The sequence below is a fragment of the Leucoraja erinacea genome, chromosome 13 (assembly GCF_028641065.1).
Source record: "Leucoraja erinacea ecotype New England chromosome 13, Leri_hhj_1, whole genome shotgun sequence".
In the NCBI taxonomy this organism is placed as follows: Eukaryota; Metazoa; Chordata; class Chondrichthyes; order Rajiformes; family Rajidae; genus Leucoraja; species Leucoraja erinaceus.
In genome coordinates, this window is record NC_073389.1 from 25,103,824 (window position 1) to 25,119,679 (window position 15,856).

General features: G+C 38.9%; 1 protein-coding gene across 1 annotated transcript in view; it reads right to left on the bottom strand.

Moving 5' to 3' along the window:
* Nucleotides 1-15,856, bottom strand: part of LOC129702708 (peripheral plasma membrane protein CASK) — a 255,618-nt gene that overhangs the window by 19,181 nt on the left and 220,581 nt on the right. Inside the window, exons 19-23 of the mRNA XM_055644636.1 lie at nucleotides 15,168-15,203; nucleotides 10,756-10,952; nucleotides 9,818-9,933; nucleotides 1,859-1,939; nucleotides 1,658-1,738 (exon numbers count right to left, since the gene is read on the bottom strand). Of these exons, the coding sequence (XP_055500611.1) occupies nucleotides 1,658-1,738; nucleotides 1,859-1,939; nucleotides 9,818-9,933; nucleotides 10,756-10,952; nucleotides 15,168-15,203 (511 nt within the window). The remainder of the gene's footprint in view (nucleotides 1-1,657; nucleotides 1,739-1,858; nucleotides 1,940-9,817; nucleotides 9,934-10,755; nucleotides 10,953-15,167; nucleotides 15,204-15,856) is intronic.

The window sequence follows — 15,856 nt, forward strand, 5'->3', positions numbered from 1 at the left end:
CTAGGATATGGAGGCCGAGTAACATCTGGCAATAATGACAACTTTCATATAAGTCTTTCATCGTAAATCATCTCAAGATTTTTCACAGGAATGTAATCAGATGAAAAGAACTACACCATGCTAACGGAATATTAAAAGCAGAAACTAAAAGTTCAGCATGCGTTGAAGTGGATTTTAAATGAGGAGTGAAAGATAGGTTAAGTTTGGGGAAAGAATTGCATAGATTTGGGCTTTGATTGAAAATTACGTAAGAGATACACAAGAAATTGAAATTAGAGGAAGACAGAGTTCTGAGAATTTGTAGAGCTGGAAAAGGGAATCCAAGGCCATGAAGAGATCAAGTCAAAAGTGTTTTATTGTCATATGCCCCGAAATGGAACAATAACATTCTTACTTGCAATAGCACAACAGACCACTGGATAGTGATTAACAGTGGCAATAAATTTCCTACTTGCCATCCACTTTTCCAACCCACAGGTAAAAATCGATTGAAGAGCCCTTTTTCCATTTTGGTCTATATCACTGATCTTTCACTGCAGAGAACCATCAAATATTCTGATATAAGACACAAAGTACTGAAGTAACTCAGTGGGTCAGGCAGCATCACTTGAGAACATTTTTAGGTGACGTTTTGAATCTGGGCTTTTCTTCAGACTTGAAATATTACCAATCTATGTTCTCCAGAGATGCTGCCTGACCTGCTGAGTTACTCCAGCACTTTGCATCTTTTATTGCAGTTCCTTGTGTCTCCAAACATTCTAACAATTGTATTGAACACAGATGCTTTAACTTAGAAGAGTTTTATTTAGTCTAATGTCCAGGAAGCTCCACAAATAGTAGTCTAATACTGAACCAATTCATAGTGGCAGAATGATGGCATGATCTTAATGCATTCCATTGTTACTGGGTGAAAAAGTCAGCAATTTCATATTTTAAATGTTTAAAATGTCTTCCAAGCAAAACTTGATACAAAGCTGCAGCTGTCTATGTTTATTTATCCATGATCTATACCAGTTCTCAGCCAGTTCACTAAAGGAAGAACCAGAAAAGATGGACACACTGCGTTAAGTTTCAAACGCAGTGCCAGCATTTATTTCAAGATGACCAGAATACAATAATATGGATATAATGCTGAGGCTCTATAAGGTGCTGGTCGGGTCGCATTTGGAGTACTTTGAGCAATTTTGAGTCCCATATCTGAGAATGTGCTGGCTCTAGAGAAGGTCCAGAAGAGGTTTATGAGAATGATCCCAGGAATGAGTGGGTCAACATATGATGAGCGTTTGACGGCGCAAGGCCTCTACTCGCTAGAGTTTAGAAAGATGAGGGGGGACCTCATTGAAACTTACCGAATAGTGAAAGGCCTGGATAGGGTGGTTGCGGAGAGGATGTTTCCACTAGTGGGAGAGTCTAGGACCTAGGTCATGGCCTCAAAATTAAAGGACATTTCTCTAGGAAGGATATGAGGAGGATTTCTTTAGTCAGAGGGTGGTGAATCTGTGGAATTATTTGCCACAGGAGGCGGTGGAGGCCTTTAATAGATATTTTTAATGCAGAGATATACCAAACATATAACAACCATGAACATCGCCAAAATACAATGATTTTTGATAAGGATTTAACCATTGAATATTTCACACATAAATCCAGCACTTACGTGGTATAGGGTATGCAAATCTGTCTGGATGCTTTGTAATAAGAGTATTTTTAATGTGCCGTCGTCCTACTCCATGGGCTCCTTTCCCGCAAATTAAAAAAAGACAAAAAAAAAGTTTTATTCCCTTTTAAAGGACATCTTGCACAGTAATTAGTAATTGCAATTGTAAGATTAATGCAATCAAAATATAGTTTTTTTTACCTAGTAATACTAGCGTCTTCCTTCTGAAGGCTTGCAGTTTTACTACTTCTTCGTATGTGACAAGATCTAGTTGATCAAAGACTAAAAGGGAGACCCATGGTAAATTAAATATTTGAAGATTTATCAAGACCACTAAGTTAAACATGTTTTTAAACATTCCTGGGACTTTCGAGACATGGATTACAAAATCTATTATGACTTAAAGTAATAAATAATTACTGTTTATTCTGAAGTAGTACAATAATGCATTATTCTGTAATTAAACATTAATTTTACTAAAAACACATTTACAAATGATATGAGATGAAATGTATTTGATATTATAATTGAATAATGAATGTTACTGAAACTGGAATCTGATTTTCCTTCAGGTAAAATGTATCAAAACATGGTTGGTAGTAAGATGGGACATGTACATTTTCATTTGTATTTGGGTCTGTTATAAATGAATTAAGGGATATTTTCAATAGTATTTTGCATTAGTCAATAATAAAATATAAGTGAACACAGAATGTGGAAAATGCATCTCCAATGGTTTAATGTCCTGCCAAATATCTTAGTCAATTACATATGTGATAAGCAGGCTCTTAATTTTTCTGTAAGTACTTATTCATTGGTTTTTATTGGCAGTTTTCTTTTAGCCAATAGTCATTTTATCCCACATGCAGTGACCTTCTGAAAAAAAAAAATAGGCTGCAATCAAAGCAAATGAGAAAATATTGGGAACTTTATGGGAAATGGGAAGGTTAATAATGAAAAGCTCTGCCAAATATCTTAACCCAAAACCACATTGACTCAACCTACTAGTTAAAAAGTTGAAATATTGCTCCAAAGGGTCATAGATAATTACAGTGTGGTAACAGGCCCTTCGGCCCAACTCGCCCACAACGGCCAACAATGTCCCAGCTACTCTAGTCCCACTTGCCTGTGCTTGGTCCATAACCCTCCAAACCTGTCCTTTCCATGTACCTGTCCAACTGTTTCTTAAACGATGGGATAGTCCCTGCCTCAACTACCTCCTCTGGCAGCTTGTTCCACACACCCACCACCCTCTGTGTGAAAAAGTTACCTCTTGGATTCCTATTAAATCTTTTCCCCTTCACCTGGAACCTATGTCCTCTGGTCCTCGATTCCCCTACTCTGGGTAAAAGACAGTGCATCTACCCGATCTATTCCTCTCATGATTTTGTATATCTTTATAAGATCTCCCCTCATCCTCCGACGCTCCATGGAATAGACGCCGCCTACTCAACCTCCCTATAGCTTACACATTCTAGTCCTGGCAACATCCTCATAAATCTTTTCTGAACTCTTTGAAGCTTGACAATATCTTTCCTATAACATGGTGACCAGAACTGCACCCAATATTCGAAATGCGGTCTCACCAACGTCTTATACAACTGCAACATGGCCTCCCAACTTCTACACTCAATACTCTGACTGATGATGGCCAAAGTCTTTATGGCCACCTTATCTATCTGCGACTCGACCTTCATAGAACCATGCACTTGTACTCCTAGATTTCTCTGCTTTACAACACTACCCAGAGGCCTATCATTTACTGTGTAGGTCCTGCCCTTGTGCGACATCCCAAAATGCAACACCTCACACTTTTCTGTATTCCATCAACCATTCCTCCGCCCACCTGGCCAATCGATCCAGATCATGCTGCAATCGTTCACAACCATCTTCACTATCTGCAAAACCACTAACTTTTGTATCATCAGCAAACTTGCCCTGTATGTTCTCATCCAAATGATTGATGAAGATGATAAACAGTAATGGGCCCAGCACTGAACCCTGTGGCATATCACTAGTCACAGGTCTCCATTCTGAGAAGCAACTTTCCACCATCACCCTCTGCTTCCTTTCATGGAGCCCATTTGTTATCCATTCAGCTATCTCTCCTTGGATCCCATGATAACTCTCCTTGGATCATACAGCACATGAACAGGCCCTTCATCCCATAATGCCTGTGCTGATCATGATGTCACGATAAACTGCTCCCTCTGCCTGCAATTGAACTTCAAAAAAAAAGTTGCAAACATAGAAACATTCCAACTATTGCAGACATAAAAACTATTCTACACCGGGGGTTCTAGAAGTTATTGTATGACCATTATGTGTTGATCCCAGACTTATATACTCAATAGAGTAATGAAATATGCATGTCCTGTGATTTGAAGTGCTTCCTGCTAAATGCCAATTCATCTACAAAACGCTCTGTCCTTGGGGAGCTTGTTGGTTCCAGTTCCTTCCTCTCAAGTTCCAATTATATACTAAATTATTAGACATCGTGGATGTATCAGCTGGTTGACTTCTGGTTAAGAAGAGTGAAAGCACATCAGACAGGTAAGCCTGAAATGAGGCTTATTTATAGTCCAAAATAAAATGTGAAAAATGCATTAAATAGTTCCATAAATGGAAGCAGAAATGCTTCAAATGGTACATTCAAAACTACAGTAGCTCTAGTATATCTATTAAAAATAAGGTTTTCAGCTCCATAGTTTGTTAAAGGAAAAACCAACAAGGTCTTTAATGTTTTAAAGTCACCTCTTTCACAGTGAAAGTAGGGTTATTTTTGCTGTTGAGAGTTGGAGGAAACATTGTGACATTCCAGGTGTACTTACAGGGAAATTATGAGTCTTATAAACAATTCCATCATGCGCTTAAAGCTGCATTATATTATTATAATACAATTATAGACATTAACACATGCAGTTAGCACCTACACATCCTAGAGAGATGCATTTAATTAAGATTTTAAATGTTGGAAAAAATTTCTGTTTCAGATAGCCTGCCAATCGCAATTAGACAGTCAGATGCAAGCTTATCAACATATGATATTAACAGTTTTACTCCATTCACTGATGCTGCCTTACCATGAGTTTGTTTCATTTCAGATTTCTAGCACCCACAGTGTTTTATGTCTCACAGTTCCAGCAATGACTGCCTTTTTTTCTTTATGTTTCCATTCATCTCTCAAGAGAGGTCAGCTGGGACCATCAAGCCTTCATTATCCTCTCTGAGCTGGCACCCTCACCGCATCTGTCATTCAGCCTCTTCTGGTTACCCACTTTCAGACATTCTATTTGGTGTCTCCATCTTGTCTGCTACTTAAAACTTGATTGATTTCTAACTTTTCAGCATCTTGATGAAAGGTCATTAAACCAGAAACAGTAACCATCTCTCCCCATGCAAAAGCTGTCTGACCTACTGCTGGATTTTTGTAGCATTTTCTGATTTTATTCTTCAATCGCACCTAAACTCAAGGAACATCCCGAATGCCTGTCCTACCCACCTACCCTGCCTCCCAACCACTACCAAATAACACCAATCCCTACTTCCGTTCTCTACTGACCACAGCACAGGCCCAATTAGGGTTGTAGCTTTCAAGCCTGATTTTAGCCTGTGAAAGGAATACCAAGCGGTATATTTTCACATATGGCTATTGGACCAACATATTCAGTGCAGGGCTCATAGCCAACAGTGATTGGTGACCAGCTGCTGCACTCATCTGGTACATCCTGAAGGAAAATTTGAATTTCCAGACATAAATCTGCATTGATACAAGCAACGTTGAACAACCTTACTTTGCATTCCTAGGTTCTGAAAACCAACATAAGTTCTAAAAGTTCATTTTTTATTATACTGAAGAGGATCAGGCTTTCAAAAGAATATAATGCAGCTTTAATTTCTTTAATGCTAATGAAACAAACTAAAATAAAAATGGAAAAAGGGAGAAAAGTTAATGTCACTCGGTCACAGTTACTTACATGCATAGAGGCCATTGGGTGGAAGACAGCATGAAAAATGTATAAGCATCATTGTTTAAGCAATGTTGCACTGCATTGTTAAATTACAACCAAAATGTACAAAACACACAAAAACCCACAAAGCAAAATCAAATTTTATATTTCAAATAAAATGTGAAAGATATATTTCAGTATTCACAAAAGGCAACAAATACATCACATTGCAAAAGTACTTAGCTACCTCTATGTAAATAAAATATGTGCAAGTTACTAGAATTTAATGATGTATACCATCTTGATTTGGTTCTATGACTATGTACATTAATGTGCGTTCACAAATATACTTATACACCAAAGGTCAATTTAAGATGATTAAATCTGCAAAATGTACCAGAGAAAGTGTTTCATTATTGCATAAAAATATTATTTGTAGATTGTGATATTAGATCATGAGCTTTGATTCCATTAGTCGTCTCCCTTTTGCAATGATCAGCAGTTGTGTGCAGTCAGAGACACAATACTTTCTGGTACATTTTAGGTAAACAAGGAACTTCCGATGTAGAGCATTGGTTTAATCATTCAAAGCAAACAGACAAACATTTTAACGAGGGTAACTACTGTGGCTGAGCATTCCTGATTTTATGTCTTGGTGGAATAGGTCCCTGGACAGAGCAACACCTAATTGTTGTCCTGAATGATTGAAGTAACTCTCACCAAAATACATAATCTGTCAGTCAAAATAAAGCGAATGTTTCCCGAAGGATAAGCTGATTTTACCTCGTTATCATGACACAGTTTGGATGTTTTAATTGGATTTTTGAAAGCAAAGACAACCTTGCAAATTACAAGATATAATTTCTAATGAATTTAAGTTTACAATGGAATTCCTATTATATGCATAATCTTTGGGATGTGCTGTCACTTTCTAAACTCAAACCTTTTACTCCCAAACTGTTTAATTCAGGTTTCTGTTTCTTTCTCAGCAAGGAAACTTTCTCCAATCGATGGTATTGTCTGTGACTTTAGTATGCTGCATCGTGAGAACAAGTTATCTATGCCTTATTATAAATGTTAATATTTGTTATCTATAATCCTTGCACATTTGGACATGGCCATCCAAGCCATTGCTTTCAATCCCCACCCTTGTTAGCCAGTTGAAAGGGTGTTTTCTTGTGCAGTTATATTGTCAAAAAGCCAGAACCAGCTAGATCATGGCTTTATTAACAATCCTTCACCTACCTACATTCATACCTCCATGATCTATCCTTAACCCATAGTTTTCTTCACTAAGCACGCATCTTGGCAATATCATATGAAGGAGGAGCTTCGAAGTTGACAACAGCTAACACATCTGTTGACTTATAACTTGCTTTCTGCTTTCAGACTATTTATTCAAAATGCAATCATGAATGTGTCCCAATTTCCTCCAGAATGAAGCTAATATCTTCAGCTCTTTTACAGCTTTCCTGACTAGTCTTGATAACACTGTTTACACCAATGGATTCATAATGAACTCTGAACCAATATTCTGATCCCGTTTGCCTTTCACCACAAAGAATATCTACTTACTAAAACATCTAACAGTTTTTATTCTACCTCACCCATCCATCGCAGAGCCATTAATCTCAACTTTTGTTACCTCATGACTTATAAGGTCTCTGATGCTTTGCTCTCCTCAATCTGCAACTTAATTATGCTCCAGCATGGGTTAGTGTAAAAGAGTCAATGTAGGGCTTTGGGCAAGTGAGAAGGAATAAGATGTAGGGCTACAAGGAAGTAAAAATAAGGGGAATGGGACATGGGCATTGCCAACATCTGTAGTTTTTGGTCTTTCTTATTTGATTATTTTGCTTGGAGCAAGCACAGACTTGATGGGCCAAATGGCTGCCTTGTGCATCACAGTGAGTCGCATAAGGACGAGAACCCACATTTGCTGAAACGTGCATTATAGAGTGCACCCGGAATACTTTGAAATTTTATGGGAATCACATTTATGTTCATACCCCTGAGGAAAAGGATGGTGGCTGATGGAAGATATCTACATGTTGAGCTTTGTAAAAAGCTAATTTTAAAGGGATTAGGTGTAATAGCAGCCTCGATGAGCAATTTTTTTTGGGCAAGGAATTGAACTTGACTTTGCAGATGACATAGCTCTCCTTTCACACACACAGATACAAATGCAGGAGAAGACGAACAGACTCTCACAAGCTGCACAAAACTTGGTCTTACACCCAATACAGCAAAGACACATGTGATGAGGATGCACTCCAAAACCAGCAACCCTATCCTTAAGCACAGCACTGCTCTAGAGGAGGTAGAACATTCACATACCTAGGCAGTAATGTGGACATCACCGGAGGGGCAGAAGCAGACATAAAAAGTAGAATCAATAAGGCTAGGGAGGTGTTTAATATGCTCAGGAAGATCTGGAGCTCAAAACACATCTCAATCAACACCAAAATACGCATCTTTAACTCAAATGTGAAACAGGTGATGCTGTATGGATCAGAGACATGGAAAACAACAAAACACACTACAAACAGGCTGCAAACATTCATTATCACCTGCCTTAGGAGAATACTTAACATCTGGTGTAGAGACAAAGTAAGCAATGTGGACCTGTGGAAAAGGACAAGCCAGGAGCCCATTGACGTACAAATTCGAAGGAGAAAATGGAGTTGGATAGGACACACCCTCAAGAAACCTGCCACAAACATCACCCGGCAAGCCCTGAAAAATTTCCCCAAGGAAAAAGGAACAGCTGGAGACAGAAATGTCTGAGAGTGGGCTCAACAGGGGAGATCTCGAAAGAAATGCCAACAATTGAGTGAGGTGGAGGACATTTGTCAATGGCCTATGCTCCCTAGGGAGCAAAGGGCTTAAGAAGTAAGAAGAAGGAATTAAGACCACAGTTTCTTGTCAGATAACAAAGGGCTTCGGAGAATTCAGCATACTATACAGACATGTGGCTATAGAACAAAATGCAGAGGAATCATTATGATTTCAAGAAAAATGGGGACCTGCTATTGCTATAAACTAGTAGCTTCAGAGTTTTATAAAGTTTTAGTTATTAAACTCAACAATTCAACTGTTTCTGTTTTGCTCCATCTATAGGGAAATAACAGCAGTTTAAAGAAAACGTAATTACGCCTAATCCCATTGAAGGGTAATTTTACCCTCTCTTCGAATAAAGGAAGATATATATATAACAAAGTACGTAATTCAAAGGGATGATATTGTTACATCACAGAATCATCCTAGCAACAGGGCAACATGCTCATCATTCACAAAGCTGCACAAGAGAGCAAATAACATCTCTGAATTTAAGAACGTAATATAGGTGGTCTGAATGCGAAACACAAACAGGATTTAGATGGATTGATATTATGTTAGCTTTATTCCAACAGCTGGAAGTATAGATTCTTAGGCCCACAGAGCAGTAAGCCCACCTCCCACCCCACCTCATCCTTCCCTTATTGTTGAATTGTGCTTCCTTCTAGAAAACGTAACTACAATGGGGGCGGCACAGTGGCGCAGCGGTAGAGTTGCTGCCGTACAGCGCCAGAGACCCATGTTCGATCCTGACTATGGGTGTTGTCTGTACGGAGTTTATATGTTCTCCCTGTGACTGCGTGGGTTTTCTTCGGGTGCTCCGTTTCTTCCCACACTCCAAAGACATACAGGTTTGTACGTTAATTGGCTTCTGTAAATTTTCCCTAGAGAAATTACTAAACTGTCACATTAAAAAACGATTTGGTTATTAATCTCCTTCAAGGATAGAAGCCTGCCATCCTTACCCAGTCTGGGGTTTGCTTATGATTGCAGACACAATAATAAGGGGGTGTTTCTGCCCTCTGAAATGGTTCAGGAGGTAATAAATGCTAGCCTTGCCAGTACAACCACAATTCACGAACGACTAACACTGGAATACTTTGTGTGTGATCACAAATATATATACTACATGAACATTTACTAATTATATCAAAACTGAAACTAGCCACGGCAATATTTTAATAGTGACAATAATGTTATTGTTTTAATGGCTCACTGTTAACATTAAAATAATGCATGTGACAAAATCTTACATTGTTTACAAATGTTATTTTGTTATTCGTATTGTTTTATTTAATGCAAATAATTATCAAATCAAAAGCAGATGCAGTCAGAATTAAGACTTTCAGTAATTATGCTAAGTTTTGAATACCTGCATTGTGTTTTGCCAGATATTTATCTTTGTATTGTTTTTTCTTCTTCCCAAACCAGGTACAGCTAGCCTGCTGCTCTTGTTTGGTCTTTTCCATGGCTATACACGCAACACGCCTTGTGTAGAAAAAAAACGCACGAGTATCAGTGAGCATATGTAAAGCTCTGAGAGCAAATATTAATATTGTACCTTTCAGATTGCAACTTCGGTAGAGCATGAACAATTTACTGTGTTAAAAACTCTTATTTTCAATCTTATGAATGAGATCTTGTAAAAGCATTGCAGGAAACTCAAAAAGTGTCTAAAATATTCACATATCCCCAGATGTTCAAGACTCAATCATGGTCTGCTTTGTTTCATTCAACTCACTACCCTTTCCTCCACAGCACTGGAACCATTGCTGCAGTATTTGCACTTAGCCTATACTTGTCTGTAAGAAAATTGGTTGGTTAAAAAAAAATAATTAAATATTAAATATTTTGGTTTTATACTTTTTCCAAAATAGGCTATGTAACCTAACTATAAAGTGCACTCGTCAAACGTTTTGTGTCATAATTTCATCCAGATGCTTCAGGTTCTTCCCATATTTAAGATACGTGGATTTATAAGTTAATTGGCTACTATATATTGTCTGTACTATGTTGACGAGTGATAGATTCATCTTTTGGTGGGGATGGTGGGAATATTGGGAACAAAATAGGATTAATGATAAGTGCAGACCTGGGGAGCTGGTTTCTGTTTTGCATGGCAATGCTCTAATTAAACCAGAATATGGAAACTGGTACTATCTTAGCATAACCACTAAGCCAACAAAAATTCCAGGTTAATTGATGGCTTCAGTCTTGGGGGATACTGCAGCACAGATATTTGTTTTATTTATGACATTTTCAAAATTAAATTCCTTAAGATGATGGCAAAAGGGTGTTAAGGTTACTTACCATTCCTGCAGTTCAGGAGATGGAATGAGACCAGCTGTACCATTTTTGGAGTTTTCCAACTTGCCCTGCCACCAATTGTGATCATCTTTACTGATGATCTGTATGATCTCCCCAACTCGGAAACGGATCCCAGCTTCTTTGCAAGGTATAAGATCATCTTTTGATGGATCATATTCAAATTGTGCCCGAACATAAATCTATGGGATAGTGTTTCATAAGAAAATGTTATAGAAATGTGCATCCAGAAAATTGAACTTGTCTATTGTCTATTGAAACTGCACACAAAATGATCAAATAATCTATCAGACAACACCATCACTAACATGAGCTGCATATAGTTTCAAATCAATCAGATGAACAGAAGTTCTTAAATTGCTTTTCCTTTCTATAGGAAGCAGTAGTATTAGTGGACAGGATTAAAATAAAGTACACAAAGAAAAGGATCGGTAGGCGGTGCGACTCTCGTCAGCAGCGGCCTCTGCAGCCCGTCTGCGTTTTTATTATTTTTTGTCTATGTTTTTATGTAGTTTTTGTTATTTTTTGTTGGGGTGTGTGTGTGTGGGGGGGTGGGAGGGAGGGGGTAACTTTTAATCTCTCCCTGCACGGGAGACCCGACCTTTTCTTTGTCGGGTCTCCGTTGTCGTTGGGGCTGCAACGAGGAGCGGCCTCCAACAGGAGAAGACCGGGGGCTCTGGTGCCGACGACTCACCTCACCGTCGCGGAGCTGGCCGAGTCCAGAGCGGGTGGAGCAGTGGTGGAGCGCTGCTGCTGCTGCGGCCCGACCTCCGGAGATTCGGAGGCTGCAACTGCGGGTCTGGCGGACGGCGGCACCGGGAGCCCGCGGGTCACTGGAGGGAGACCGCTTTTCAGGGCTCCTGCAACGGCGACTTCTCCCGCCCGAGTTGCGGGGTCGAAGAGCTCCTGGAGCGGGGCCTTACAGCACCGCCCCGCACGGCTTGGAATGGCCGCGGGACTCTGCGAGCGCACGCCGGGGGCTCTAACATCAAGAACCCGGTGTGCGACCTTGCACCACCCGGCGTGGCTTTAATGGCCGCGGGACAATCCCCATCGCCAGCCGGGGGCTTTGACTTTGACTCTGACATCGGGGGGGGGGAGAGTGCAGTGGAGAGATAAGTTTTTTTTGGCCTTCCATCACAGCGATGTGATGGATGTTTATGTAAATTATGTTGTGTCTTGGGTCTATTCGTTTGTAATGTATGGCTGCAGAAACGTCATTTCGTTCGGACCTCAAGGGGTCCAAATGACAAATAAATTGAATTGAATTGAAAAAATCAACCTAGAAGTCCAGAAAATTCAGCCAAACATTGGTGGGATTTTTTTTTGGAGACTGGGCTGAGATGACCAGTCAGCAATGAAAGGACAGCATTGTCAATAAACTGAACAAAACCTAGCCACAAAACTATTGTATCATCATCAACATGGCTGAGTAACCAATTTTGACAAAGAAACCTGGAAATTAAACACTCAATTCTTATACCTTTTTAAACATATTGCTAAGAGTGAATACAGACACAAAAGTAACTCAGTGGGACAGGCAGCATCTTTGGAGAGAAGGAATGGGTGACGTTTCTGGTCAAGGCCCTTGTTCAGCGAATAGATTGGGAGAGCTTGAAGTAGAGCTATTGTTAGAGCTTGAAGCAGGAAAATAATTAAGATATTGTAAAATATACAGAATTTTGAATTAGCTATTTTGAGATAAATAGTTTTAGAACGAGAAGTTGTACAGCAGTAATTGTGGTTCAGAGTAGCTTTAAAAACTCTGTTCTATCTCATTCAAAATACATAAAATGTAAATTAGTTTTCACCAAGATAATGCATCAGAATGAATAATATGTTGTCTGCCTCGGCAATGTTTGCACAAACCCACCGAAGGAACTGGTTGGTACCTTGGGGATCTTTACACTTAACAATGCACTTGTGCTCATCTGAATTGTCAATAATGAATGAAGAATGGAATCTCATCATAATTACACCTGTAAATACTGGGGATATAATACAAAACAAATTGGCATTTGGAAATGTGTGTGCTGATCTGTAAAAGTGAGTATAGATTTCTCAAAAATCTATACTCGCAGATGAGTATGGAATAAAAAAATAAGAATTACACAAGCCTAAAAAAAAGCTGCTTAGCTTGCGGCTGGAAAACTATTTTCAATTCTGGACCTCACATGTTAGGAAGAATCCCAGAATCTGAAACAGGCACAAGGTGATTTACTGGAGTGGATTTAGGTACGAGGACTTCGGTTACGCGGAGAGTTAAAAAAAATGCTGTTGTTCTCCTGAGTAAGATTTTATACACTCACCCAGGCCCTCCATAATGTTTGGAACAAAGACCTATCATTTATTTATTTGCCTCTGTACTCCACAATTTAAGATTTGTAATATTAAAAAAAATCACGTGGTTAAAGTGAACATTGTCAGACTTAAAGGGTATTTTTATTCATTTTGGTTTCACCATGTAGACATTACAGCTGTGTTTATACATAGTACCCCCATTTCAGGGCACCATAATGTTTGGGACAAATGGCTTCACAGGCGTTTGTAATTGCTCAGGTGTGTTTAATTGCCTCCGTAATGCAGGTATAAGATAGCTCTCAGCACCTAGTCTTTCCTCCAGTCTTTCCATCACCTTTGGAAACGTTTATTGCTGTTCATCAACATGAGGATCAAAGTTGTGCCAATGAAAGTCAAAGAAGCAATTATGAGACTGAGAAAGAAGAATAAAACTGTTTTACTGAGTTTGGCTGAGACATCAGCCAAACCTTGGGCTTACCAAAATCAACTGTTTGGAACATCATTAAGAAGAAAGAGAGCACGGGTGAGCTTATTAATCACAAAGGGACTGGCAGGCCAATGAAGACCTCCACAGCTGATGACAGAAGAATTCTCTCTATAATTAAGAAAAACCCCAAACACCAGTCCGACAGATCAGAAACACTCTTCAGGAGTCAGGTGTGGATTTGTCAGTGACCACTGTCCGCAGAAGACTTAATGAACAGAAATACAGAGGCTACACTGCAAGATGCAAACCACTGGTTAGCTGCAAAAATAGCATGGCCAGGTTACAGTTTGCCAAGAAGTACTTAAAAGAGCAACCACAGTTATTGAAAGAGGGCTTGTAGACAGATGAGACGAAGATTAACTTATATCAGAGTGATGGCAAGAGCCAAGTGTGGGAGAGAGAAGGAACTTCCCAAGGTCCAAAGCATACCACCTCATCTGTTTGAACACAGTGTTGGGGCTGTTATGGCCTGGGCATGCATGGCTGCTGAAGGTGCTGGCTCACTTATCCTCATTGAAGATACAACTGCTGATGGTAGCATAATGAATTCTGAAGTGTATAGACACATCCTATCTGCTCAAGTTCATACAAATGCCTCAAAACTCATTGGCCGGCAGTTCACTCTACAGCAAGACAATGATCCCAAACATACTGCTAAAGCAACAAAGGAGTTTTTTTCCAAAGCTAAAATTTTTTAAATTCTTGAGTGGCCAAGTCAATCACCTGATCTGAACACAATTGAGCATGCTTTTTATATGCTGAAGAGAAAACTGAAGGGGACTAGCCCCCCCAAAACAAGCATATGCCAAGGATGGCTGCAATACAGGCCTTGCAGAGCATCACCAAAGACACCCAGGTGATGTTCATGAATCGCAGACTTCAAGCAGTCATTGCATGCAAAGAACATGCAACAAAATACTAAACATGACTACTTTCATTTACATTACATTGCTGTGTCCCAAATATTATGGTGCCCTGAAATGGGGGGACTATGTATAAACACTGCTGTCATTTCTACATGGTGAAACCAAAATGTATAAAAATCGCCTTTATTAAAATCTGACAATGTGCACTTTAACCATATGTGATTTTTCTCTATTACAAATCTCAAATTGTGGAGTACAGAGGCAAATAAATAAATGATGGGTCTTTGTCCCAAACATTATGGAGGGCACTGCATGTTTCTTATTATTTTGTTCTATCGGAACCCATTTCCAGTGGCTGAAACATTGGTAAACCAAGGACATAGACTTCAAGGTAATGACAAAAGAACCAGTGCTGACATGAGAAAACATTTTGTATTAACAAGTCAGTTGTTATGCTCAGGAAAGGGTGATCCAAAAGTTACATTAAAAATTCCTTGGAGAAATCAAAAACAAGGGAATTAACCTAATTTGATGAGCTCAAATAATGGCAATACAAGTATGACAGCAAAGTTTATAATCTGGAATATTTGGACAACTGCTAGTAATTTCACTCTGGCGAGTTTTAGATTCAAATACATTTATCTAAAAAAGTTAAATACTGCAACATCCAACATATTTAATGAAAAATGGATTGACTACTTGTACTAAGTTATGGATATTATAAAGTTTCTATGACTATTCACCTGTCGTCCTTTTGGTTGTGCAGTTGATGGCAAGTCCTGTAGAATAAAGTCAACCCAAGGAAAAGAGATTTTCATTTCACCTTCAAAGCAAAACTTTAACAATTCTATCATATTTTATATATTTATAATTTTTAATAATGCAAAATATACACTACCAAGTGCATAATCAGTTTGCAAAATGCAACATGCCATTATGTTAAACGATTTAAGAAAATTAGGCAAGGCTGTTTAGCAACAAGCTGTAGAAAGCATTTACTAACTGTGAACAGTTATTGCTTGCCATCCCCAATATGCAATCTACATCTTCAACACAAACATACAGCTGCCATAAATTTTCAACACTGCAGTGCATTTTAATTATGAATAGTCTCTGCTTGGCATTTCTTATCTGTAAAGATTATCTATGTTGGTTTGACAGCATAGAATGGGGTTGAGATGTTGAAAACAAAATTTACTATTTAAGAAGCTTTGATAAAAGCATAATTTTGATTCAGAGATATTGGGCTGCATAACTACCTTACTCAGTGGAGCAGACAAAATGTGTCGGAAGGAACTGGTTTAAATCAGAGATAAACACAAAATGCTGGAGTAACAGTCTGCATCTCTGGAGAGAAGGAATGGGTGACGTTTCGGGTCTAGTCCCTTCTTCAGACTGAATTCAGGGGAGGTGGATAGATAAGGAAGTGTAT